The sequence below is a fragment of the Dasypus novemcinctus genome, chromosome 5 (assembly GCF_030445035.2).
Source record: "Dasypus novemcinctus isolate mDasNov1 chromosome 5, mDasNov1.1.hap2, whole genome shotgun sequence".
Classification (NCBI taxonomy): Eukaryota; Metazoa; Chordata; class Mammalia; order Cingulata; family Dasypodidae; genus Dasypus; species Dasypus novemcinctus.
The window spans coordinates 31,341,156-31,354,743 of NC_080677.1; the positions used below are offsets into that span (position 1 = coordinate 31,341,156).

The window sequence follows — 13,588 nt, forward strand, 5'->3', positions numbered from 1 at the left end:
TCTAAAACTCAGTGGACAACCATCAGACCCTGAGCACAGCCAACTGGTAAACCAGGTATGTTTGGCACACCCTAGGTTCAATAAAATCAAGCAGAATTCTCTACCATGACATTTTAAAATATTAATGTGGCAGCAATGGAAGAAATTCTACCACTGATGTGGAGACAGTGGCTACTAGAGTTGCTGAGGGCAAGGAGAGGGAAAAACATGCAATATGGGGTCGTTTTCAGGACTTGGAGTTGTCCTGAATGATATTGCAAGGATAGATGCAGGACATTATATATCCTACCATAACCTATCCAGTGGACTGGGAGAGTGTAAACTACAATGGAAACTATAATCCATGCTGTGTAGCAGTGCTCCAAAATGTGTTCATCAATTGCAATGAATGTACACTAATGAAAGTTGTTGATGTGGGAAAAGGGGGGGGGGAATGGGGCATATGGGAATCCCTTATATTTTAATGTAAAATTTTGTGTGATCTTTTTATCTTTTAAATATATATATTTTATATATATATATATATATATATATATATATATATATATATATATATATGTAGAAGTGGGTGTGGCTCAAACAGTTGAGCACCTGCTTTCCACACGGGAGGTTCCAGGTTTTGGTCCCCCGTACCTCCAAAAAAATAAAACTTTAAAAATTAAAACCAAACAAACAAAAAAACCAATTCAGGGGAGCCAATGTGTTTCAGTGGTTGAGTGCCACCTTCCCACACAGAAGGTCCAGGGTTCAATCCCCAGCCCCGGTACCGCAAAAAAAAAAAAAAAAAAAAACACACCATGAATCTTTTAAAGAGGGCAATAGTACACAACCACAAAAAAAATACTTTAAAATTCATTTACTCACAAATACTGTATACCTACTGTGTGCCAAGCACTGTGCTAGATGTTCATGGAACAAGAGCTAAAGAGTCCCTGGTCTTTGAGGGCATTACATGAGGTAAGAGTAGGAAGGAGACCGTGCCGGTATCCAGACTGGAGCAGCGAGACTAGACTCAGGTAACCTATGGCCAACACCTTCCTCTCTTAAGCTGTTTCTTCTCTATTGCCTTAATTCTTTAATCTGGCAATAGCAGACTTGGAAATTAAGACCTATGCTCAAATATCACCTCTGCCACTTGTTACTTAAATCTTCCAGGCGTTACTTAACACCTTGAGCTTGTCTCCTTGCCCATCAATTGGGATAAGCACTAGTAATTTTTTATTTAAATCCACACAGTAAAGGATAAATCCAGGAATGGGGGCTTATGGATCACATGCCAGTGAACTAGATACTCTGGGCAAAAGCCCATCATTAACAAAGCTTTCTGATGTTTTATCTATCATTTAAGGTTTGTAGCCAATTTGAAGTGTGGAACTGTTCTGTTGCTGAGGCTTCCATTATGTAAATTATCTACAATTTTTAAAGTTCATCGTATATTTAGACTGTATTACATAAATGACAGGCCAGGTCTAGTCCACAGGCACTTATTTAACCCTATATCTATACTGGGGAAGGGCAGGACTCAGGCAACAAATAGCTCCATGGTGCTGGCTTAATGCAGACTAGAAAAGGGACAAGAATTCTAGCTATGGTGGAAGGGAACTATTATCACAATGGCTGGAAGCAGGACATAAACTGAGTTTCTAAATCAAGAATTTATGACAAGGTGACCTTTGTAAGATGTCCACTATCCTGTGTTCTTTCTTTATAAAGACATTTTGTTGGCCACCCCGAGCATTGTTCATTGTTAACTCTCTAGAGTGGAAAGGAGCTTCAGAGGAAGCAAAATTCCAGACAAAGGGAACTGTGCCTCTTTGTCTTTATATAGTTTGTGAGTCCTAAAAAGATATTTGTTAAAATTTGAAGTAATCAGTACTTTCATTTTCACAGCAATTGAGGCATATATTTGAAACTAGTTAGCTGGCTGGATGGCCTAGCCCGTGATTACCACCAGTGTCCCTGAAGAGTCAAAACTTGAGGCCATGCAAGAGCCTTGTATTTCTAAACAATTGCCATCTAAGAAATGCCTGATTGCAAGTGGACCCGTATTGAGATCTTTACAAGTTTCACAGACACTATGTGACTCCATCTAACAGGTAACATTTTTGTCTCCTCCACAGAATGTGAATGGCATAAAGTACCACGCTAAGAATGGTCACAGAACACAGATTCGCGTCCGCAAACCATTCAAGTGTCGTTGTGGGAAGAGTTACAAGACAGCTCAGGGCCTGCGGCACCATACAATCAATTTCCATCCCCCGGTGTCGGCTGAGATTATCAGGAAGATGCAGCAATAACATGCTGGTCATAACTGTGCCAAGAAATCCTCACCAGCAGTTGCTGATTTTGAAAACAGCCACATTTTCTTTTTCAGGGGAAGCATTCAGCAACCCTTTAAAGAAAAAGAATTAAATAAATGCATGCTTTAAATTTTTTTCTGTAATTTTGGAATGATGTATCTTTGTAGAGTTAATGATTTTGTACATTTGCACATGTAATCATCATACCCATTTTCTTTACTTTGATATAAGGTGCTAAACAAAAAGCTCTAGGTTCTTCAGCACATTTCTCCCAAAACAAAATAAAACTGAGGGCATGCTTGCATATTGTTTAGTTGTACTGCAGTGCTGTCAATTGGGGGGAGGAGGGACTGTCACTGAAATTTCTTTTTTCAAGACTGTAAATGTGATTGAAGTTTTCAACACATAATTCACCTATGTTCAAAACCAAAATAATACCTTCATTATCAAACTGGTTACCATGCCTTACATAATGGAGTTAGTGTTTGTGAGTAGAAAGACTTAGGTAATGGAAATATAAATAAGAAAGAATGTTTAACATAATATGCTAAAATATTTTCATATTTAAATAACATACATAAAATGAGTACTTCTGTGTTTTATATTATCTTGCAAATCCTTTCTCCCTTTAAAAAGCTGAAAGTTTTGCCATCTGACTTAGTTTTTGTTATAGTGGCATTTTTTGTACAAAAGTCTATTCAGTTCACTTGTCAATTCAATACACATTCATTGAGTGCCTGCTGGGTGCAAAGGATTCAGTTTATGCCAATTGATATTTGCGGACCAAGATAACAGTATATTGAAATATTTTTCCTTGCAATCTGTTAGGAAATACTTTGAAATACTAAATGCAAATTTTGTGTGTAAAATTTAGTTATTATCTTCATCTTCAGATGAGGTTTTAAAGCACTTTGTAGTTCTCTATTGCCAACAGTTAATGTTTTATGTGTTGCCAATTCTTGCAACCACCACCTTAAACCTGTGGTTGCAAATAAGAATTAAAATTCTAAGCATATTTCAAAGGAGGACCATTTTTGTTAAGAACCCTATTGCCTCTTCATGCGTATTGTATTTAAGATTTTTTTTTAAAGGCACTTTCCCATCGTATTGTCTGCATTCCCATTGGAAATGTCTGTTTAGCTTTATAAAACATTTTGCTGAAATATGAAATTGAGCCTTATTGACAATTAAGTGCTTCTTGCAGCAGGTGGTCAAAGAAAAGTGACTGATATGACCTGTTAGAGTAACCTATGTCTGGACCATTCCTGAAGTTTCTCACTGACAATACCATCATGCCTTGAGTGTTCTTTTCTCCCAAGTGCTATTCCTTAAATATGAGCGTTTACCAATTGCCTCATTATGCAATAAAAAATGCTGTGAGACAGCCAACTGCCCACAAAAAGAAAACTGGTGAAAAACAAATGTGAATAACTTGTAGCTTTCTTCTCTTGTTCATATCTGCTGAAAACACTTTCCTGGGAAGCAGGTGTCCCTCCTCAATTTTTCAGACATTTTGAAAGGATGACAATTCTGTTAGCCAGATGAGCTAGCTTCTATATATATTCATAAGTTGTGAATCTCTCATAAGGAGGGATTTTTAAGTATTTATAAAGACACTGCCCTCTAAGAATTTCCTCACATCTCTAAAGATTGGTCTTGGTTCTGAATATATGTTATCCTTTATATGTTTAAAAGGATGATCCAGACATGAGAAGTAACTAGTTAAGGCATAAAAAGGCCCTACTTAGCTATCTCATATCTACTTAACAATTGACCAAAAAAAAAAGTTTTTAGGTCAGCAAATATTTAGCTTTGCTCCTTCTAGTGCAAGAAACTGCAGGCTGGATCAGTAGTTTAATAGCTAAACAGTCATAAAGTAGTCATTGTGCATGTTTAAATTTCTTTAAACTATAAAACAAATTCCAATTTCTATTTACTTATTCATTGTGACAGTATTACTAAGCAGGTAAGGATGGGACTATTTTGTTATACCGTGTATAGTGAATGTATTGTACTGTGTCTGTGAAAACTGTGCTTTAAATTATATTTTCATATGTTTTGTTGGGGACAGAGCACATTGTTTGAAAATAACAGAGGTTTGTTTTAGAACTGAAGGCAACTTAATGAATCAAAATTCATGTCAAGAAAAGCTGCTTAAAATGTAAATGAAATCACACTTAAAATAAACTGCCTCTGACCCAAAATAAACATGGTTCTTTATTTTCATTAGCTTCCATTATGAAAACTGGTGTCAAGTTTACCATGGGAATGGACATAACCATTGTTCCATGTTCCAACTTGCTGCCTATTACTTTGCAGAATGTGGTTAATGCTTATAGATTTTATTTCCTTCAATTTTTTAGATTATTAGACTGCATTGCATTTCTATGAATAACAAGTTTCTTAGAAGCTTAGGGCTAAAAGTCATTGAAACTAAAACATGGAGTCTTCAATGCTACTAACATTTGGCAGTTTGACTGCCTAAAACTTTTTGCCATAGACTCAAAACCTTTTAAAAGGACTCCAACAATACACAAATTCTGCTTTTAGAAACAAATACATGTATTCACATAGTTATTATATACCACCCCAAAATGCTACCACGTATGCATTTTTGGTCAACATTTTAAATAACTAGCTTGAGTAAGACAAGCTTAAAGACAAGCTTAAATATTTTGATAACTACAAAGGTGGCAAAATCAAGAGTTGGCATAATAATTCTTAACTACCACATTTTAAAAGAGAAAGAAATATATTTCAGAACTTTTTGGAGGCCCAGACCAACAAAAGATGCTCAGGACAGGTCAATGAGAAACTATCACAGATAAATATGACAACAATGAATTTACCCACAGACCTCCAAATATGGGTCCTCTTTAATGTTAATGAGAGTACAACACAGTAGCAGGACAGAGACATATCTGAAGAGATGCATGACTTTGATTTGGGTTTATGCTGTACCTTTCTAATCACGAGAAATTTTATTTCAAAATTATATTCTGATCAGGAAAATGTGAAAAAGACATTGATACATATTCTGTGATTTCACACCACAAATACCACTTTAGCAGATCATTTAACATCAAAACAACTGCTATGACTTGACTTGTTCCATCTTTCCCATAGGATATAAATATAAGTTCAAGACAGTTTAAAAATAATCATTCAGGTTATTCTAAAATGTTTTTGTCATAAATTTAGTGCCCTAAAGCAAACATCTATTAATTCCTAAAGCAAACATCTCACATATAAAAAAGATATTTGCTAGACAGCAAGCATGTTAATCTCATTCTAAATGCAGCTCCTTTTCTACAAAGGGTCAAAGTATGATTTCATGGGCTAAATTATGAAACTTTCTGTATTCAAGGAATTACTCTGCAAGACTTAGGATTCTTTTTATTACATAATATTTAGCCATGCTCAATCAACAAGGTCAACAGAATCTTGTAAATATTCTGCTAAATAATCTAATACTATACATACATATTATTTAGTATAGTAACATTAAAATAATCCCTGTATCCTTTATTCATACAGTTTCACAAACTGGGGAATAAATAAAGATAACACACAAGAGAACTCCTTTTCTTAAAGCAGGTAAGAATAATGGGGGTTAAAAACTGTATTTATTGATAAGCCAAAGATTGACCCTGACCCTACTAACACTGCAAAGTAGCTCTTGGTCAGAAAAGTGTGATAAAGAGTGCTCATGAAAGTGACACCCTGAAGACTCCTAAATGTCTATTTGATGTGGCTGTGACTTTCCTAACTGCTAACCTGTATTAACTCATAAAAAGTAACTAGTCAAAATTTAAAACATTCTGGTCAAAATGGGTCTGAACATGCCTTTCAAACCCCTGCTGGTCATAGTCAGGAGGGAACTGTTCGCTGCACATCGGGCACACCTTCCAGTGACTTTCAACATGCTCTTCAAACTTGCTCTGATCATAGTTGGGAGGGAACATCAGATCACAGAGCGGACACTTCTTGTGAACGTCAAAGCTTAAAGAAATAGGAAAATGAAAGAATTACATATTTCTAATAAGTTTATGATATCAGTAAATCTCCAGTATAACACAAGGTTACAAATACTTAATTAGCTGATAATTCATATTATACAACTTAACACTTCTAAAGTTTATAATCCAGAAACCTTTTTCTGCTACTACATATGTTTGCTATTGACAAGTTTAACTCATTATAAAGGCTCTAAACTGAGTTTTACAATTAGATTGACAAAATCTTTTCATTAAAATTCAAAAATACAATCATGACACATGAAATGAGGCTAAGTGTCAAGAATTCAATTTTTAAATACAGAAAATACTTTTTGTAAAAACTATAAGGATTAATACAACTCAGTTTCCCAGCAGCATCCATTCCATTTAACCACTAAGAGTTTTTACTGCACTGGTTTTCAAATGATTGTGTACACTGGGATCACTCACAGGGCCTGTGAAAACATGTACTGCGCATGCCCTACCTCCAAAGTGTTTGGTGCAGTAGGTCTGAGATAGGGCTCTGGGTATTCACATTTCTGACAAGTTCCTAGAGAGCACACTTTGAGAACCAGTGGTCTACAGAATCCAAAATCTACAAAGGGAAAGAGAAAACTTACCTGGAATCAAAGCAAAAACCTGTTCCGTGCCCACGTAAATGTTGACTTGGAGGATCAGGAGCAGAAGATACAAACTCGTCTTCCTAGGCAAAAAATAATTTTATAACTTTTAAGAAACTGAAACAATATTAATACCTTAATTCAGGAAAGTCCATGTTCAGAGTATAAAGGAAATAATATTGCACTTAAAAGAAATTTTACTGCTATCATTTAATTTTCAGAGAACATGTTTGAAAGTAAACTTTACAGAGTATTTCACTAAAGACTAACAATCTTACCTCCTTGAAATAAAAAGCAATACTCAATAGTAACAGAAAGTATGCCTCACCTGTATGTGTGATGAAGAAGCTGAATTCAGAACGTTTGAACCTGTATGTAGGTAATTTTATTGATTTTTTTAATGTTCCCTAGACTAGGTGACCACTTTCATAAAAATCTTAAAACTGCATTATTTGTCCTATTACAGGCATATCTCATTTTATTGCACTTCACAGATAGTGTTCTTTTACAAAGTGAAAGTTTGTGATAACCATGCAACAAGCAAGTCTATCATAAGAACCATTTTTCTAAAAGCATGTGCTCACTTTGTGTGTCACATTTTAATTAAGGTATGTACATTTTGAAAGACAATGCTATTGCACACTTAACAGACTACATTATAGCATAACTTTTATATGCGCTGAGAAACCAAAAAACCGTGTGACTTGCGTTATTATGGTGGTCTGGAACAAAAACCACAGTATCTCCAAAATACGCCTGTATTCTCATCTAATAACTATTAATTTGCAATAAAGTCTTTTCTTTAACAAGATACATCTGCCACACAATATGTAAAAACCCTAAAGAAAAACTAATACACTGTCTGTCAGTTTCTATATATGTGTTCTTGGACACACACATGGCAAATGCAAATGGAAAACGCATGTTAAATCAAAGTAATGCACCAAACTACAAGTCTCAAAACCTTGTTTTCAGAGAATAAGATTCAAAATTAGATATCTGATTGACAAGCAGTCAAGTAAGGCTCCAAAATATCTGTAAATGTGGGATTTAACTGGAAAGAAAACACTGATTTGGATTCATATGCCTCCATCCCAGTGGTCAGTGTTTAGAGATCTGAACATGCTACATAAACAGCCCAACAAAGAATTTCATGTAACATTTAACACAGAGCCACATCATTTAAATTGCCCATTTGCTTTCATCCTCTCAACAGCTGTTAGTTACTCTCATGTTGTGGACTAACAGCACATCAACAGGTCTCGTTAGCAATGATGAAACTCCTTATGTTGCTGGGTAATCATGCTTGCCCAAGAGCTGTTATCAATGGGTTAGTCAAGTCTGTGATAGGAAGAGGCACCTGAAGAGTGTATGTGGTATGAAATGTGAAGTGAGCTAGCAAAAGATGGATTGACTATCTTTTCTCCCCCCACCCCCCGCCTTCGCCATCATTCTGATCATTTTCTCCTCCTAAAATATGAAAGGATGAAAGGATTCTTTTTTATGCTCACCACATAAGAAAATGCTTTTGTTTATATATAGTTCCCAAAAGACATAAATGGGCAAAAGGAAAATGAGATAAACTAAGAAGGCTGAGAAAATGAGAAATAAAACAGTACTTCAAATAACTGCAAAAATTAAGAAACTAAAATCCAGACATCATTCAAATTTCTAAGTATAAAGAGGGAAGATGATGTAGACTCTACTAAGCCTGAATTATGTATGGCATAGTAAATTTCCATTTTGTGCCAGGTTATTCTTGCCACCAGACTTATAACTTCCAGCACCAATATCTGAAATGCAGAATATACTTAATGACCGCATATAAAATAATGGTAATGAACAAAAATTCTCATTCGTCTTTTTTTAAAAAATTCAACATCTGAAATGGTGCTGATGAAAGAAAGGGGAAAGGATAAAATCTGGCAGGTCTTGATACTCCTGATGACAGACATTTATGATGAAATACAACTTTCTTAGGGCCAAAAAGATAAAAAGGAACTGAAAACCAAAGAACCACCTTTTCACTGTTTTATAACAGCTACCAGCTCACACCGTAACTTTGTAAATCAGCTAACCATAGCGTTTATTGCTAATGTGCTAGCCACAGGCAATCTATCAGAAATAGTAACATGCTTGTTAAGTACCTGGAAGAGGAAAAAAAATAAGAGCAATTTATACTTTTTAAATGCGGTAATGACAACTATATTTTCTACCACCTATATTACCCAATAAAAGGGGAGGGGTGAATCAAGAGTAGAAATCTAGATGCTATAATGAGAAATAACAAGTTCTCATGAAATAAAACAAGTCACATACTAAGAAAATAAAAGTATATAAGGTCCCTGAGTAGCAATTCATATAGTAAGGTCTCTCATGATCTTTATATGCAAAATGGCCAGTCCAATCTTCACTCAAGGAAAAAAAATCCATGGGACTGTACAATACAAACAATGAACCCTAAGTTAAAACCTAAACTATAGTTAAAAGTTAAACAAAAAAAATCTTCACTCAAGAGTTTGTTTTGTATTTTATTCATCAAACTAGGTTAAATTTTATATTGGCTAAACTGCTAAAATAATTTTGTAAGAAAATTTTATTGGGAATACCATATTAAAATTTTTAGAAACAATTCCAAATTATTATTTTCTTTGGAAAGCAACACTTTAATAGCATTTTAATTCTTTTAAAGGTCTTTAAAGTCCCTTTTATTGTTCATCTACTTTTAGACCCATCAACACAGTATTGTTTCTACTAAAAACTGGATTAAGCATAAGAAACAAGCTGTAGTGAACTGGAACTCTACTTGAAACCCCAAAACTTCTCATTATATACCCACTCTAAATCTTATTTGTGCAAAAACGTTCTTATTTTCTTATAAAAGTATAAAGTCAGGGAAGTGGATGTGACGCAAGTGACCGACTGGGCTCTCGTCTACCATATAGGATGGTCCAGGGTTCAATCCCTTGGGCCTCCTGGTGAAGGGGAGCTGGCCTGCACAGGGAGCTGGCCCACGGGGTGAGCTGGCCCCAGTGGAGAGCTAGCCTGCACAAAGTGCGTCCACACGGAGTGCTGACCAAAGCAGTGTGCTGGCACATTCAGGAGTACTGGCCCGCACAGAGAGCTAGCACAGCAAGATGATGCAACATAAAGAGACACAGGAGAGACAATAAGAGAAGCAGCAGACCAGGGAGCTGAGGTGGTGCAAGAGATTGAGCACCTCTCTCCCATTCCGGAAGGTCCCAGGATTGGCTCCTGGTGCCACCTAAAGAGAAGACAAGCAACACAAAAGAACACACAGCAAATGGACACAGAAAGCAGAGAGTGAATGCAAAAAAAATGGGGTGGGGGTGGGGAGATAATATATTTTTTCAAGTATATAACCATTTGGACTTCTAAAATGGTATAAAAATTGGTGAACCTCTTGGACAATAAAATAGGATTAAATTTTAAAATTAATCATTTAACTCTAGCAATACATATGCAGGGATTAATGAATGTGTTACATTATTTAAGCCATTTTTATCTAGACTACGGAGCTATTACATGTATATAATCAGCACTCCCCAAACTATGCTGTGATTCTATCTTTGCAAGAATTACTAATAGAAACATTTAGATAGAACTTAAAAATTAGCAATAAATGTCAAGGAAGAAAAGTTTATCACTCAAACTTTCATTATGTTGGCTATTATTACTTTGGTTCAAGAGCATTCTTTAATTTGCTAAGGTCAAAGTCAACATACAGAAAGCAGATGGGGCTCAACCGATAGAGCATCCACTTACCATATAGGAAGTCCAGGGTTCAAACCCAGGGCCTCCTGGCCCATGTGGTGAGCTGGCCCACGCACAGTGCTGCTGCACACAAGGAGTGCCATGCCACGCAGGGGTGTCCCCCATGTAGGGGAGCCCCACACGCAAGGAGTGCACCCTACAAGGACAGCCGCCCCATGCAAAAAAGCACAGCCCACCCAGGAGTGATGCCGCACACACACAGAGCTGATGCAGCAAGATGATGCAACAAAATGAGACACAGATTTCCAGTGCCACCAAGAATGCAAGCGGACACAGAAGAACACACAGCGAATGGACACAAGAAAGCAGACAAGGGGAGGGGTGGGGACCGGGAAGAGGTGAGAAATAAATAAAATAAATCTTAAAAAAAAAAAAAGTCAACATATAAGAGAAAAGAAAGTATCAATGACTCTGGATAACTTTTATTTAAAATCAGAGAACTAATGCATATCTCTCTAATTTTCTTCTTTGCATTGCTGGGTAACATTAGTCAATATCCTTCTTTTTACGAGATGTTACATTTAAGCTTTCCCAGACATTAATTTCTAGTAATATATCAATGAAAGAGTAAAAAACAAAAAACAATTTAAAGATTTTAAAACATCAGAAAGCAAGTAATTTTGCAAGCTCTATATTACTTTCCCAAATATTATAATGTTCTCCATATGCAAAAATTAACTCAAAATGGACCAAAGACCTAAAACTATAAAACACTTAAAAGAAACCATAACAGTAAATCTTTCTGACATTAGAGAGGCAATGGTTTCTTAGATATAACAACATGACAAGGAACTAAAGAAAAAATAGGTAAAATTGGACTACATAAAAAATCATATACCTGATAAAAACATATATTAAAAATATGTAAAGAATGCTTATAACTCAATAACAAGACCAAATAAAAAACAGGCAAACACTGAATGGACATATATAAATGGCCAATAATAAGCAAACGGAAAAGATGCTCAAAATCATTAGCCATCAGGGAAATACAAATCAAAACCACAACAAAATATTACTTCACATATACAAGGATGACAATTATCAGGCAGATAATAATGAGTGTTAGCAATAACGGAGAGAAATCAGAACCCTACCATGCTGGTGAGAATGTAAAATGGTAGAGTTGCTTTAAAAAACAATCTGGCAATTCCTCAAAAGGTTAAACAGTGTTACTATATGAGCCAAAAATTTCATTACTATGTATATTACCAAAGAAAAATTAAACCATATGTTGACAAAAACTTGTACCCAAAAGTTCATAGCAGCATTATTTACAGCAACCAAACACTGGAAAAAAAGCCACATGTCCACCAACTGAAGAGATAAACAAAATGTGGTATATATCTATACAATGAAATATTATTTGGCCATAAAAAGGGAATAAATTGTTATATAATACATTCAAAACATGGATGAACCTCTGAAAACATGCTAAGTAAAAGAAGCCAGTCCCAAAAGACCACATAGTATATGATTCCATTTATAGAACTATCCAGAATAGGCAAACCTATAGAGACAAAGTAGATTAGAGGTTGCTAAGGGTGGAAGAAGAGGGGTGGTAATAGCAAAAGGATTTTTGTTTTTTGTTTTTTTCCGAGGTGATAAGAATGTTCCAAAATTGATTGTAGTGATGTTGCACAACTCTTAACAATATACTAAAAACAACAGATCACATACTTTAAATGGGTGAATTGTATGGTATGTTAATTATATCTGTTTGGTATAGTTGTTACCAAAAAAAAATAATTTTCTAAGATGACCTAAATTTAAAGTAGTTTAGGAAGCAGAAAATATAAACAATTAAAGGTATCTCTTTAACTAAAAGTTTAAAAATCAGAAATATTTAAATAGTCGCTACGTTAGGAAAAACATTGTACTACCTGATGCAAAAAAGAAAAATTCGGTGTTAAGAAATGCCAAGTACCAATTAGAAATAAGCATGAATATAAAAATAAAAAACACATAACAGCACAGAATTCATTGAATCTTCTGATGAAGTCCAATTAATTTATTTTTCCTTTGTTGTTTGAGCTTTTGGTGTCATATCCAACAAACCATTGCTAATCCAAGGTCAGGAAGATTTACCCCTATGTTTTCTTCTAGCAGTTTCATAGTTTTAGCTCATATTTAGGTTTTTAAACCAATTAGGTTAATTTTTGTGCATAGTGTGAGGTTGGAGTCCAGCCTCATTCATTTTCATGTGGATATTCAGTTGCCACAGCACCATTTGTGTAAGAGATTATTCTTTTCCCATTCAACTGTCTTGTTATTTCATTTAAAATACATTGGCTTTAAGTATACACTACTTTTGTAAACAGAAAGAACATTGGTTTTACACAAAATAATAACATTTTAAAAAGGGATCTTATGAAAATGGCAAAATTTGAGAAAAACTCAAATGGTGCACCATAACAAATGGAAAACATGCCTTGACTACTGGGTCTGAACAATTTGGGAACCCTTTGAGAATCACAGACCATTCTGAGAACAAAATATAAAAACGCATCAGAAAAAAATTTTTTGTACCAGCAAAATTTGCATTTAGTTTTTGGAGTTCATAGTAAAGGATTCATGTGGAAAGCTATGAATAAACCACACATTAAAAAAGTGTAAGACTTAGTTTTTCAGAGATAGAGGGAAGGGAAAAGAAATAATAAAGCCATTACAGTTATAAGGAAAACACTGAACATAGGCAACAACAGGAAGGCAGGATGTATATTTAGGAAAGAGAAAGTAATCCAGCCTTGAACAATAGGGGTAGGATGTTTAGACCAGTGTATCCCAAACGTTAATAAGCAAATGATCACCTAAGGATTTTCTCAAAATGCAATCTGATTCTCAGTATGTGTGGAGGGGGGCCAGAGATTGTGCC

The 13,588-nt window shown here is 35.2% G+C and overlaps 2 protein-coding genes across 4 annotated transcripts in view; one reads left to right on the forward strand and one right to left on the reverse strand.

Moving 5' to 3' along the window:
- The window catches only part of JAZF1 (JAZF zinc finger 1), a 350,399-nt gene extending 345,891 nt beyond the window's left edge, over nucleotides 1-4,508 (forward strand). Inside the window, exon 5 of the mRNA XM_058296845.1 lies at nucleotides 2,121-4,508. Coding sequence (XP_058152828.1) covers nucleotides 2,121-2,297 — 177 coding nt within the window. The 3' untranslated portion in view covers nucleotides 2,298-4,508. The remainder of the gene's footprint in view (nucleotides 1-2,120) is intronic.
- Nucleotides 4,495-13,588, reverse strand: part of TAX1BP1 (Tax1 binding protein 1) — a 135,106-nt gene continuing 126,012 nt past the window's right edge. For all 3 annotated transcript variants that reach the window (XM_023586870.2, XM_071215110.1, XM_071215111.1), the window contains 2 exons: nucleotides 6,919-7,001; nucleotides 4,495-6,302 (listed from right to left, as the gene is read on the reverse strand). In XM_023586870.2, coding sequence (XP_023442638.1) covers nucleotides 6,101-6,302; nucleotides 6,919-7,001 — 285 coding nt within the window. In that variant the 3' untranslated portion in view covers nucleotides 4,495-6,100. The remainder of the gene's footprint in view (nucleotides 6,303-6,918; nucleotides 7,002-13,588) is intronic.